This window comes from Symphalangus syndactylus, chromosome 12 (genome assembly GCF_028878055.3).
Source record: "Symphalangus syndactylus isolate Jambi chromosome 12, NHGRI_mSymSyn1-v2.1_pri, whole genome shotgun sequence".
Lineage (NCBI taxonomy): Eukaryota > Metazoa > Chordata > Mammalia > Primates > Hylobatidae > Symphalangus > Symphalangus syndactylus.
The window spans coordinates 72,154,992-72,168,618 of NC_072441.2; the positions used below are offsets into that span (position 1 = coordinate 72,154,992).

The following is a 13,627-nucleotide window of genomic DNA, read 5'->3' on the forward strand; positions in this document are numbered from 1 at the left end:
TTAGATCAGCCTGGCCAACAGGTGAAATCCCGCCTCTACTAAAAATACAAAAATTACCCAGGCATGGTGGCAGGTGCCTGGAGGCTGAGGCAGGAGAATCACTTGAACTCGGAGGTGGAGGTTGAAGTGAGCCAACATCACACCACTGCACTCCAGCCTGGGCAACAGAGCAAGACTCTGTCTCAAAAAAGAGAAAAAAGTGTATTGAGCTAAGTGAAAGAATAGAAATACAAAGACCAAATATTTTATGATTCCATTTATATAATGTCTAGAAAAGGCAAATCTGTAAAGTCAGTGAGTCAATTAAAAGTTGCCTTGAGCTGTGAGTAAGAGTAAGGAATGGTGACTGATGAGCACGAGAGATTTCTTAGGAATGATAGAAATGTTGGAAAACAGGATTGCAGTGATGGTCCACACAAGTATAAAATTTTACTAAAAATAATTGAACTGTACACTTAAAACAAGCAAATGTGATGTCAATTATACCTCAGTAAACCTGTTTAAAAATAAAAGAAAGTTGGTAGTATGGTTCCCAATCACTCTGGACCTTTGTTTTATTTCTCCTTTTCTTTAGGGCTTATATTTATTGCTTCCACTCAGAGACTCCAAGACACATGAGCTGAAATCTACCAGCCTCCAGAACGTTCAACAGCTGAAGGAAAGTCTGGCCGCACCCTGAAGGCAATGGGGGGATCTGTAAGGTGCACTCCAGCACCTGCTACAGCAGGCAAAGGCATGCAATGCACCTAGGTAGTTTCAAATAGTGCTCCACAAGTCTCAGCAAGACCCAGGGCCTGTAGATAGTTCTGATAGTCTCAGAGAACAAGTTGCTACATCTTGTAGCACAAGGCCAACGTTTGCTAGGCAAGTGGTTTTGAAGCATTGGTAGTGAGGTCCAAAGTAGAAGATGAATGTCTACAACATGGAGGAGGGCAAGACCCAGGGTGGGGTGTCAAACTAAATCATTTGTACAGTATTACTTTCAACAACTGCAGAAAGCATTCTTTTCAAGTGCTTATGGCATGTTCACCAATGTAGACCATATGCTGGACCATAAAACAAATCTCAGTAAATATCCAAGAATCAAAATCATACAGTGTATATGCTCTGGCCACAGTAGTATTTAATTAGAAATCCATAACAATGAGATATCTAGGAAATCCTCAGTTTTAGAAAACAAGCAACACACTTCTGAATAACACTTGGGTCAGAGAAGAAATCACAAGACAAAATTTTAAATATTATTAACTGAATGATGATAACCCAATACATCAAAATGTTGGATACAGCTCACATAGTGCTTAAAGAGAAATGTACAACTTTTAATGCCTATAGTGGAAATAGGAAAGGAGTAAAGACAAACAATTTTCTATGCTTTTATTATCAGAATCCTGAAAAATGGGGCTGGGTGAGGTGTCTCACACCTGTAATCCCAGCACTTTGGGAGGCTGAGGGGTGCAGATCACGAAGTCAGGAGTTTGATACCAGCTGGTTAACATGATGAAACCCCACCTCTACTGAAAATACAAAAATTAGCCCAGTGCAGTGGCCGGCAACTGTAATGCCAGCTACTTGGGAGGCTGAGGGGGGAGAATTGCTTGAACCCGGGAGGCAGAGGTTGCAGTGAGCTGCGATGGTGCCCCTGCACTTCAGCCTGGGTGACAGAGCAAGACTCCATCTCAAAAAAAAAAAAAATCTGAAAAACAAGAGTGAAAAAAAACCAAAATTAATAAATGTAAGCCAATAATAAAAACAATGAAAATCATGAAATAGAAAATAAGAGAGACAATCAACGGTCAATTTTTCTGTACTCCCTGCACAAAACTTCATTTCAAAATAAATATATGTTTAAATATATATACAGAACCACAGAGATCTTAGGAGAAAAAATTAGGGAAATATAGAAATAAAATGAGAACTGTGGGAATAAAAATCAGAAAGTAGTTGCCTATGAGGTAGATTGGGGGAAGGGCAGGGAATTAATAGGGAACAGGCAGAAAACAACTTTCTGGAGTGAAGGAAATGGTCTACATTTTTTGGGGGGTGGTACTTACATGGGCATATATAACTGTCAAGGTCCACTGAACAGAACACTTAAGACCTGGGCATTTTAATGCATGTAAATTATATTTCAACTTTTTTAAGTAAAGTGTCTTGGGAAGCATATGGCGGTAATATTTGGGCAGTTCTGGGGCATAGGCTTCAGAAGCATTCACTGCATGTCCAGTTCAAGAATTTGCTGAGAATCGTTTTGCAGCCAAAAATATGGGATAAGTTCAAATATCTATGATAAGAGTCATTGGGGCATAAAACCACAAATCCCCACTCTTGTGATACAGGCCATATCATTAAGTGGTTATCACCAGATAGCTTTCCTTCAGTGATGTTCTTCATCTAGGAACCCAGGGCTCTCCAGGGGAAAATGATCATTGAGGTTTCAGATGTATTGGGTAGGAAAGAAAGTCACCTCACATAAAACTAAGTGATGGGAGCTGTCACCATTGCAAATTTCTAAATTTTGAGAGACAGCAGCAATATTTCAAATGATAGTCTGAGAGAGGAGATAATGGGCTTACATAGATTTCGCTCCAGATGGATTTACTGAACAAGGGCACAATTCAAATTGCACTTGCAGATTTCTCCTGGTCTAGTTTAAGTTCACAGATTGTGGTTCCCAGACAGCTGGTATCAACTGACTAGTGTCCTGTTAAGGCTAAACCCAAGACTCTGCCACACGGCAGCATTAGGATGGGACTTCTCTTCCTGTTCCTGGGAAGTATTAGAGATATAACCCAAAGGTCACTATTTTTCTCAGATAAGGATCCTGCAGGAGGAGAGAGCAATGAGTACGTGGCCAGAGATCAAAGTGATAAGAGTTGGGCCAGAAGCCAGTGCATAAAGCTTCAGACCTGCCACAGGGGATGAGGTGACAAGTACGTCCACTCTTCTGTCCTGCTTTTAACAACCTAACTAATGGTTAGAGATTTTTCATTTTCTTTCAGCTACTCCTGCAGTTGTGGGGACACAGAATGTTTGCAAAAAATGGGGTACAGGAAAATAAGGCATCTGTGTGAGTATATAACCATTTGACATCTCTTTTTAGCCCTCTCCAGGGTCACCCTAGAATCAGATCTGCTCTCCAGCATCTTCTGTTTCCTGGCGAGTGATTCCTGCTACTTTGGATTGGCCATGACAGGCTGGAGCTGCCTTGTGACAGGAGCAGGAGGGTTTCTGGGACAGAGGATCATCCGCCTCTTGGTGAAGGAGAAGGAGCTGAAGGAGATCAGGGTCTTGGACAAGGCCTTCAGACCAGAACTGAGGGAGGAATTTTCTAGTAAGTAAACTTGGGTCATGGGTGTGTGGTTCCATCTTAAACCCTGCATGTATGTGGGGGGAGGTGGACCTTGTCTAGCAAGTTATTGAAATTTGTAGTCAAATCTAAGCCAATCTCACATCCAAAGTCATCAAGAAATAAATATTAAATAGTATAAAATGGCATAGTATGAAAGATACTGGGTGGGATTTCCAGAGACTAGATTCTGGCCCTGACCTGGAACTTGAGAGGCAGCAACCTCAGCCTCCAGGCCTCTTTTCTTCTCATCTAGAAAATCCCACATCAGTTCTTTTTCTTGTCTGCAACTCTTTTATGTTCTGAAGCTTTTGTCTTGGCAATTGCTGTACAACATTCATAAAGGACACCATTACCCTGGAGACCTCACCAATGGGTAATTGTCTCTCTAGACCGTGCCAGGCTGTGTTTTGTTTTGTAGCTTCCTTAGTATCCTTAGTGAGGGCAAAATAAAAGGAAGTTAAGGTAAAGATGAGTGTATAAGGGGGTGTGTGTGACAGAGAGAGAGGAAAACAATAAGGGGGAGAGAGAGTCAGAGACAGAGAAAATGAGAAAGAGAAATAATGAGAAATATATAGTGAGAGAGAGAGCATCAGTGAGAGAAAGTGTGTGTGCACAGTGCACAGCACAGAGCAGAGACAGAGTAAGAGGAAGTATAAGGCCAGACATGCCTCATTTAGATTTTGCATATATGGCTTTTTTTAAAAAAAAAACCATTTACCTCTGTTGCTCATCATCAAAAAGAAATTGACTGCAGAATTTGCTGTGGCAACTCCTTGTACAAATGGCCCCATGAGGCAGGTAGAAAAGGGGTCACATCCAACTGGACAATGAACACATCAAGGTCCAGAATCATAAAGCAACTTGCTAAGGCCATCTGATTGATGGGTAGCAGAGCTCAGACCAGAGCTTTATCCATAGGCTATTTCACTTGGCCCCAAAGCTGATGCTTGGCAAAGTGGATCTTCAGTCTCTCCCTTTGCTCCTTGGTGTGCCCCAAAACAATTCCCTGTCCTCCTTCCCAACCCAGGGGATTTGGGGGACTGTGTCTCTACATGTGGGCTCTGGCTGCCCAGAGGGTCCTGCCCTGCCCACAGAGAATCCCCCACTTGACAGCACTCAGGGACCACATCCAACACTCTACTTTTGCTCTTTTCTGACCTCTTGAAATGTTCGATTTCTTCCACCCTCTGTTTTAATGGTGTCTTTGATAAACAAATATTAAATGCTTGTAATCCCTGTGTCTCAGCAATAATTGCAATTTAACATCTGAAGCCAGAAAAAAGCAATGCTCAGCCTAAAGGTATTGTTCCCCTACGGTAAAAATGCAGATCATGTAATAGATAGGCAAGGGTCTGTATGAAGGTAAAAACAGAGAATCCATTCAGTGTTCTTTTTGTGTCAGGCACTTGGCCAAAGGTTTGCCAACTCATTTGCTCCTCATAACAACCCTATGAGATCGGTAATATTATCCTCCTTTTTTAAAGATGAGGAGATAGAAACAGAGAGGTCAGTTAACTTTTTGAAGGTCCCACAGTTAGCATATGGCAAAGCTGGATTTGAACCCAGACAGACTAGTGCAGCATCTGTGCTCTTAAGCAGTAGTTTATCTTACAGCTTCTCTAGGCCTTCCTCTAGCCAAACTTACACCATAAAAGCAACTCCATTTAGTCTACATAAAACACTTGCCAAGTCTGCAGTGCCTTGGAGAAGAGGGGAGCCATGTCTTCATCAAGAAAGTCCCCTTTCCTAGTCCCTCTAGATCCCTGGGAACTCATTGGGGAAGAGTCCTTTTCTCTCAGCTTTGGACTTCTTTCACTTTGACACTCCTTTGAGCCAGTCTGTCTGAAGTGGCAGCAAAGAAGAAGCAGAGGAAGGCAGCAGGAAGGGCAGAGGTGGAAATAGAACCAGAGAACATCCCAGTATCAGGCTGTTACCCACATCACCACCAGCAGCCTCTTCCCTGACTCCCCGCACTCCAGGACCTTCTTGGAGTTGCCTGACAATGGGAAGAGGTTGGGAGTAGACAAAACATGGCAGAGGCATCACGAGAGCAAGTGGTCCTGCTTGTACCCCAGGAAGGAATTTCTCCAGCTTCAAATTTTTCACTCTGAATTTTGCTCTCACTGATCTTTGGTCTTTGTTGCCAATTTCAGTTAAACTGACTTATTCTTTGGAAAAGAATGATATTAAACAACAGAAAAGTTGATATTAAACAGCCAGTCCTGTACCTGGTGTACAGGGTACAAGCTTGGAGGCAGGGTGGGCGTGTTTAAGGCTTCACTAGAAATGTGACCTTATAACGTGACCTTATATCTGTCCCTTAATCTCTCTGAGACTCAGTTTCCTCACTGATAAAGTGGGACTCAGAATACCTACCTCATGAGATAGCTGTGAAAAGAAATAAATATCCTGTAAGTCGCATACAGATGATAAAGCACAAACAAGTGTAGAGTATTTACCCTAGCTCCATGTAGCATGATATTCATTTTGTGGGCTAATTCCAGATGACAACCTTACTGGCAGTGTCATTTCCTGTGGGTTTCAGAGGAACCTGAAGACATTGATGTTGTAACCACTGCCTCTGGCTAGACAGCTGCAAAGTTAGTTCATTGGTTAACTCATTTTCAGCATTGCTACCTGCTTTTGATGATATCTGATAATAGTTTTTCAGGGAAATTCACCATTGAAGCCCACCCACAATTCCTGAGTAATGACTCCACTCTCCTCCCAGTTGCCCAAGCAGGAAACTGTAGGGGTGATTTTATCTTCTCCTTTTCCTCTCAGCTCAGATCCAATAGGTACCAGGGCCTTCAAGGTAAGGTCTGAAATTCAAACCTGGTATATCTCTCCCCTCCTCTGCTTCCACTGCTGGACCCTGGTTCCAGTCCTCATCTAAACTTTGACACAGACATTCTGATTAATCACTTGATCATCAGTCTTTCTCAAATCCCCTATACCAGTCCATTTTATATCCTCAAGCCAAGATTAACTTCCTACACCACAACCCTGCTTTGGTTCCTTTTTTTGTTGTTGCTTGTGTTTTTTTTGTTTTGTTTTGTTTTGTTTTTTGTTTTCGTTTTTGTTTGAGACAAGGTCTTGCTCTACCACCCAGGCTAGAGTGCAGAGGTGTGATCTTGGCTCACTGCCAGGAGCCAGAGACCCCCCAACCTCTATTTATCCTCCCACCTCAGCCTGCAGAGTAGCTGGGACTGCAGGCAGGCACACGCCACCATGCCCAGCTATTTCATGTATTTTAATAGAGATGGGATTTCCCCATGTTGTCCAGGCTGGTCTCAACCTCCTGCGCTCCAGTGATCCATCCATCACAGCCTCCCAAAGTGCTGGAATAACAGGCATGAGCCATGGGGCTTGGCCTTTTTGTCATTTTATTCCAAATATAAATAAGGATTTTTTTTTAACATGATGCTGGAGTCCCAAAATTATGATTCCGTACATGATTTCTCATTACTTACAGAATTAACTTCAAACTTTTCCCTCATACTCTCTATAATCACACTACTCTCCTTAGAAAATTTGATGAGCTTCCCATGACTCCAGCAATGCTTATATTCCAGGCATACCTGACAGCTCACTGCTCAGATTACTTTTCTAAAATGAGATGGGAGGGAAACAGGTGTTTGCCTTTCCCAATAAATTGATACACATGCTGATTTATGTGCCTTTTTTACTTGTTCTTTCCATAGAATGTACACCCTCCACTCTAACACCCTACTCTAACCATCCTTGAACACCTGTGTAACATCACCTTTATCAGAAAACTTCTCAGCCAGATATAGAAATCATTCCAATGACCTGACCTGTGTTCACACAGAGCTCCAGAACAAGACCAAGCTGACAGTGCTGGAAGGAGACATTCTGGACGAGCCATTCCTGAAGAGAGCCTGCCAGGATATCTCGGTCGTCATCCACACTGCCTGTATCATTGATGTCTTCGGTGTCACTCACAGAGAGTCTATCATGAATGTCAATGTGAAAGGTATGGCAGGCTGGGGAGGAGATGCAGCAAGGTGGGGAATTAAGGATCACAGAGAAGGACAGGAAGGGAAGAGAAGTCCCTCCACTGAGCACCTGCTGTGCTCTGGGCCAAGTGCCTTTGCTGATCACTACCAACAGGGGAGTTCAAGACTGCTACCTTTAGTTTTTTAGATGATAAAACTAGGACTGAGAGAGGGCGAGTAACTTGTCCAAGGTCCCCCAGGTAAGTAAGCAAGTAGGAGAGTTAGACTTTAAACTCACCCCTGTGTGACTCCAAAGGCTGTGGAAGCTCTTTCTACTGTGTTTCCAATCAAAAGTCAACTAATTTCTGACTTCAGACTCTTGATATCCAGCCACCTCTTGCCTCCCGGGCCAGAAGCAGACCTTGCAGGTGCCACCGTAGTCACCATTTTGAACCTTGTGTGTAGGCTGATGAGAACATTCAGAGCCCTCCTGCCCACCTCAAAGAAGAAGTCCTCTTGAGAGAACGAGCAAAGCTGGTTCACAAGGTCTGTCAGGACAGAATTATCCAGCACATGCCTTCCCACGATATTTTTTTAACAATAAGATTTTTCCAGTATCAAGAATACAATCTCATCAGCTCACCACAGGGCCTACTATTCCAGAGCCATTTCCAGCCAGGTGCCCAAAGTGGACCCTCATTTAATCTTCATCCCTTGAATACTTGGGGTTTCCTTTCAAAGTATGGCTTTCTAACTACCTTAAATTCAGACACATTTCCTTAAGGAATCTTCTCAGAAATCTCACCCTCTTATCTCCAGAGTCCAGTCTCTTCAGCACCATAGCACCCCAAACCCCGGCCTGGCCCTCCACATTCAGTCTACTCTGACTCTTTTTCCAAAGCAACCAATTGCTTTTGAGTCTCCAGCACCATAAAAGAAAAAAAAAATTCCAGTTTCTACTTACCCATACTTCTAAGTACCCCTGCTGTGCAAGGAGGGTGCTAAGAGTAACCAGTTTTTAATTTTAATTACTACTCTCAACAGCTCCCAAAAGGAGGGGATATGAAATGACAGGGGAAGTGTTAGAGGCATCTGTTTGCTAAAACCATTATAACTCCCAGGATTAGAAAATACTTCACAATGTAGGTCATTTCCCTCTTGAAGGTAAACTAACTCCAAATTTTCTCTGCCACAAGATTAATTTTTGAACACATGAGACTGTCTCTCCAGAAACTCAAATTGCACAGAGACATTAAAAGGGCTAAGAATACAAAAATTTGTAAATAAAAATGATCCTTTCCCTAGGAAATTCCTTCCTTCTTCAAGGGAAGGCACTATGGGTACCTCCATGAGCTTTGCTTCTACACAGCTCAGGGGAGGCTGCAAGGTCCTCCCAGTGCAGGTGTTACCAGCAGAGGGCACACTTCTCTCCCCAGTCCTCCACTAGGCTCCACAGGAAACGCCAGGGCAGGGTTTAAAGGAAGGTTTATCACCCCCACTTTACATAACTGGGTAAAGAGAGTAACAGCCAGAATTGGAAGCAGCTTTCCCAGGGAACACACAATCAGGAAGAGTGTAGGTTTCCAGCATCTCCCCACAACTGACTGTTTTGCTCAATGACTCCAGGATGGTCCTTGTGACAAAGTTTTATTAGAGCCCAGAGAAATGAGAAAAGTACCAGCAATTTCATATATATTGAAGAGTTTATATTGCCTATATACAACAGTGTACGTGTGTGTGTGATGTGAATTCTTCAACTGCCCATTTTGCCTAAGGACTGGAACTGTCCATATTCACAGAGTAGAGCCTCCTGATTTTTTAGATTTTAAATGATCTGACTTTAATGGTACTGATTACAAATCATAATTTGTCAATACCCTTACTTAGCAAAATAAAAAGTGATAACCCTAGGTCCCTTTCCAAAATTAAAGTACACACACACACACATCCATGAAACCCAAAAGTCTATAAATTCTTACTCTCCAGAACCCACATGTCAGTTTCTCTTCATTTTGGTATTTTTCTTATGGCTGTAATACGACCAAATCTCAGACAGAACCACAGAAGAATGTACCCTGAGTCTGTTACAACGACTATATTTTGGAGTGGGGGGTGGGGCACATAGATCTGTGCTCGTGGTTGGCCCCTCTTACAGATATATCCTGACACTGACAATATGCTCTTCGTGGGCAGGTACCCAGCTCCTGTTAGAGGCCTGTGTCCAAGCTAGTGTGCCAGTCTTCATCTACACCAGTAGCATAGAGGTAGCCGGGCCCAACTCCTACAAGGAAATCATCCAGAACGGCCACGAAGAAGAGCCTCTGGAAAACACATGGCCCGCTCCATACCCGTACAGCAAAAAGCTTGCTGAGAAGGCTGTGCTGGCGGCTAATGGGTGGACTCTGAAAAACGGCGGCACCTTGTACACTTGTGCCTTACGACCCATGTATATCTATGGGGAAGGAGGCCCATTCCTTTCTGCTAGTATAAATGAGGCCCTGAACAACAATGGGATCCTGTCAAGTGTTGGAAAGTTCTCCACTGTTAACCCAGTCTATGTTGGCAACGTGGCCTGGGCCCACATTCTGGCCTTGAGGGCCCTGCAGGACTCCAAGAAGGCCCCAAGCATCCGAGGACAGTTCTACTATATCTCAGATGACACGCCTCACCAAAGCTATGATAACCTTAATTACACCCTGAGCAAAGAGTTCGGCCTCCGCCTTGATTCCAGATGGAGCCTTCCTTTATCCCTGATGTACTGGATTGGCTTCCTGCTGGAAATAGTGAGTTTCCTACTCAGGCCAATTTATACCTATCGACCACCCTTCAACCGCCACACAGTCACATTGTCAAATAGCGTATTCACCTTCTCTTATAAGAAGGCTCAGCGAGATCTGGCGTATAAGCCACTCTACAGCTGGGAGGAAGCCAAGCAGAAAACTGTGGAGTGGGTTGGTTCCCTTGTGGATCGGCACAAGGAGAACCTGAAGTCCAAGACTCAGTGATTTAAGGATGACAGAGATGTGCATGTGGGTATTGTTAGGAGATGTCATCAAGCTCCACCCTCCTTGCCTCATACAGAAAGTGACAAGGGCACAAGCTCAGGTCCTGCTGCCTCCCTTTCATACAATGGCCAACTTACTGTATTCCTCATGTCATCAAAACCTGCGTAGTCATTGGCCCAACAAGAAGCTTTCTGTCCTAATCGTATACCAAAGGAAAGACCATGTGATTTGCTCTTACCAAATCTCAGTAGCTGATTCTGAACAATTTAGGGTCTCTTTTAACTTGAGGGTCGTTTTGACTACTAGAGCTCCATTTCCCCTCTTAAATGAGAAAGGATTTCCTTTCTTTTTAATCTTCCATTCTTTCACATAGTTTGATAAAAAGATCAATAAATGTTTGAATGTTTAATGTGGAGGGAGGTGTGAGTTATGTTAATACATACTTTCCTCCTTTCTCCTTCTTTTCCAGGTATTGCCATCTCCAATTTAGAAGAGTAGCATAAAACCTGGGTTGGGGAGAGGGCAGAGTAGTGGGAGGACCAGGAAGGGCGGATGAAGACTGAATAAGCTCCACTACCTTTCAGGCATGTACAACATGACCTACATATGACATATATTATCTCATTTAATACTAATCAGAAACCTATCTGGTGGGGGTGACTAATCCCATTTTACCACTGAGGAAACTTGTTCACAGTCACACTAACTGATTAGTGGCTATGCCTGCTACCAGGGAGTTGGCCTTGAAAATCCTTATCTTTCCACGGAATCACACAGCCTGAACTGGTCTTGTCAGTGGTACAGCAGAGCACTGGAGCATGGGGTGCCAATACATGGAAGAGACCCATCTCCCTTGGGTTACCTCCTTCTTGCCCAATCCCATGCAGGGGACTCTCTAGAACCCAGGAGAATCCCTGGGGAGCATCTGAAAGGGTTTGAATGCCTTACTAAATGGCCCTGAGCAGGGGTGAGTGAAGCAAAAATGCCTCCAGCCTCCACCTTCAATGCCAATTTCCTTGAAGGTCTCTAGAACACACCTGGCTATATGTATGTTAGTCATTCTGATCATACATAACCCTGCATTTCGCCCTTTCAAATCACACAGTGAAGCCACACCATGGGTTCCTGGGCAAGTAAAGGGAACAAGTTTAAACTTCCCCCAAAATGTGCCTTCTATTCAGCCCAAGAAATAAAAGTCTACTGTCCCACATCCCCAGATTTAACTGCCTCTCTCTTCTTTCTCCTTCTCTTCTTGAGATCAGATCCTTTCCTCCTTTATTCTTTCATCTCCTTAGCCTCTTTCCTTCCTTCCAAATCCCCTTAAATCACTGGCTCTCTCATTCTTCTCAATTTCCCTGAGGAGAGGAGGCCAATCAAGACAAGCTTGGGGACTTCGATGATGACATAGCCATTAACCAACCAAAGGAGCAGCAGTCAACGAAAAAACATAAACAAAAAAACAAAAAGCACTGTTAGGGGCATCAGTGACAGAGTGGAACTGAAGCGGGTGAGGAAGTTGCTGTGGGTCCAGAGTGTGGGGAGGGGAAAATTATCTCCCTCTGGACCTGAGTGTATCACAGCCGTGATAAGAGTCACACCCAACTTCAAGATGGCTTCTTTCTTACACGTGAAATTTACAGATTATTCATCAGTTGAATTTGATTACTGCAAAGAGATAGTTTCAGGATTCATTATGAAGGGAAAAGGTAAGCACATTCTGGTCCAGAAGAACAGGTTTCCACCAACATCAACACCCCAAGAGACAGATGATCAGCACGAGTATGAGCATGGAGTGGCCCCAGGCAGTAGGGTAACGTGGAAAATGGAACACCCATCCTTCCCTGGCACTGCACAAAACGCAAGAGCCAGCATCTGTCCAGCTCTTGAAAGGCATGCACACCATCTATATGTTAATACAAAATAGCGGTAGAAGGAAAGGAGGGTGGTGGCATCTTGGAAAAGGGCCCTTCCTCCTTGTTTTTCTGCCTAGTGAAACCCCACACCTATTAATCCACCAGGGCAATTTTCACAGGGAAGGGAAGAAAGAGGATTTATCTCCAACAGGCAGTGAGGGGTGTTTGAAGTAAGAGAACAGAAGACTGGATTGGCCATCGGTCTCAATAGAACAAGCACAAAGGCCTCAGAGTCTTGTGGCTAACAAAATGTGCCATCCCTTTTTACAACCACAGGTGCCAGGCAGGCAGAGCTCCTGTGCCAAGCCCTGCTGCACCTCACCTGATGCACCACATGGGGGGCAGAAAAGGCTTGGAGGGAAGAACAAGGAAGCCTGAACTGGCAGGGACTTTTGGGTCCCTTTTCTCCAGCTGGGTGGCTCTGCAAGGTACCTGGCAAAGGAATGAATGAAAGCACTAGCCAGCACAGCCTGAGCTTTTGCTGAATGTACCATCTTGCCCTAGCATAACATGCAAAGCCTTCATATGAAGACATTCCTCCTGTCTACCTCCCACCCCCTGCAGCCTCTGGCCCGAAATTCCTAAATTCATACTTATAGTTGGCAAAATAATTCACCACAAGCAGATTGGGCAGACAGGGAACAAAACCAACCTTCACCTTCACCCTTAAATGGTGTTGGAATGTGTAAGCATCTGTACCTCTCTCATATCTGTCTCCCTAGCATTGAGCACTATACCCAGCACTTGCCCACTCAGCTGAGGGGTGAACTTCCCAGGGGCTCTGCTCTCAATGAGACACAGCCCTGGGGCCCAGGGAAAGCCAGCCATACACAGATGGTATCAGAATACCCAGGCAGAACCACTCCCTACTTCAGCTATAGTAGGTCCAGAAAAGCATCTCAGTTGAGTGTCTTCAGTGAATAAAAAGAATGCATGGAACTACTTTCAACGAATCCCTGGTCTTTTACTTGTGTTGAACATTCTTCAAAGATACGTATGGGAATGCCAGCTTGAGCACAGCATTTACACTTATACCTTTTTCAAACCTCTTAAACAGAGGGAACCATGGGATATGGAACAACTTGCTGTCCACCTCATTGGCTTCCAAAGCTGAGCATTCCTGGCTGCTGGAATGAGGCAGGGCACAGCTGGATACAGAGAGCACTGAGAACAGTGGCCTGGATCTCAGGGGAACAGCTGGCAACTGAAATCCATTGGAATGTGCTTTGGGTTAGCAGAGATGACCCTGACACCGCAGTCTGGCAGCAGAAAACTGCAATCTGCATGGCACTTGAGGTTGTGACAGGGAGACAGGGGAATAAACATTAACAGCAAAGTTAGAGATAGCTGGGCACTAAGGCTCATGTCTGTAATACCAGAATTCTGGGAGGCCAAGGC

The 13,627-nt window shown here is 44.1% G+C and overlaps 1 protein-coding gene across 2 annotated transcripts; it reads left to right on the plus strand.

The window, feature by feature from the left end:
* The first annotated feature begins 2,923 nt into the window (after positions 1 to 2,923).
* On the plus strand, positions 2,924 to 10,729 carry HSD3B1 (hydroxy-delta-5-steroid dehydrogenase, 3 beta- and steroid delta-isomerase 1). Of its 2 annotated transcripts, XM_063628042.1 has the most exons (4): positions 2,924 to 2,976; positions 3,104 to 3,334; positions 7,185 to 7,349; positions 9,505 to 10,725. In XM_063628042.1, exons 2-4 carry the CDS (start codon positions 3,190 to 3,192, stop codon positions 10,314 to 10,316), a joined length of 1,122 nt encoding a protein of 373 aa, XP_063484112.1. In that variant the 5' UTR covers positions 2,924 to 2,976; positions 3,104 to 3,189; the 3' UTR covers positions 10,317 to 10,725. The 2 variants fall into 2 exon arrangements, with proteins under 2 accessions (XP_063484112.1, XP_063484113.1); XM_063628043.1 differs by lacking the exon at positions 2,924 to 2,976 and having other exon boundaries at positions 3,102 to 3,334; positions 9,505 to 10,729.
* Positions 10,730 to 13,627: the final 2,898 nt, after the last annotated feature.

Excerpts from the sequence above, each read along its gene's own strand:
- HSD3B1 (XM_063628042.1), top strand. The coding sequence starts at position 3,190 with ATGACAGGCTGGAGCTGCCTTGTGACAGGAGCAGGAGGGTTTCTGGGA. Across the intron at positions 3,335-7,184 it reads ACTGAGGGAGGAATTTTCTA|AGCTCCAGAACAAGACCAAG; the intron begins GTAAGTAAACTT and ends GTGTTCACACAG. Across the intron at positions 7,350-9,504 it reads CATGAATGTCAATGTGAAAG|GTACCCAGCTCCTGTTAGAG; the intron begins GTATGGCAGGCT and ends CTTCGTGGGCAG.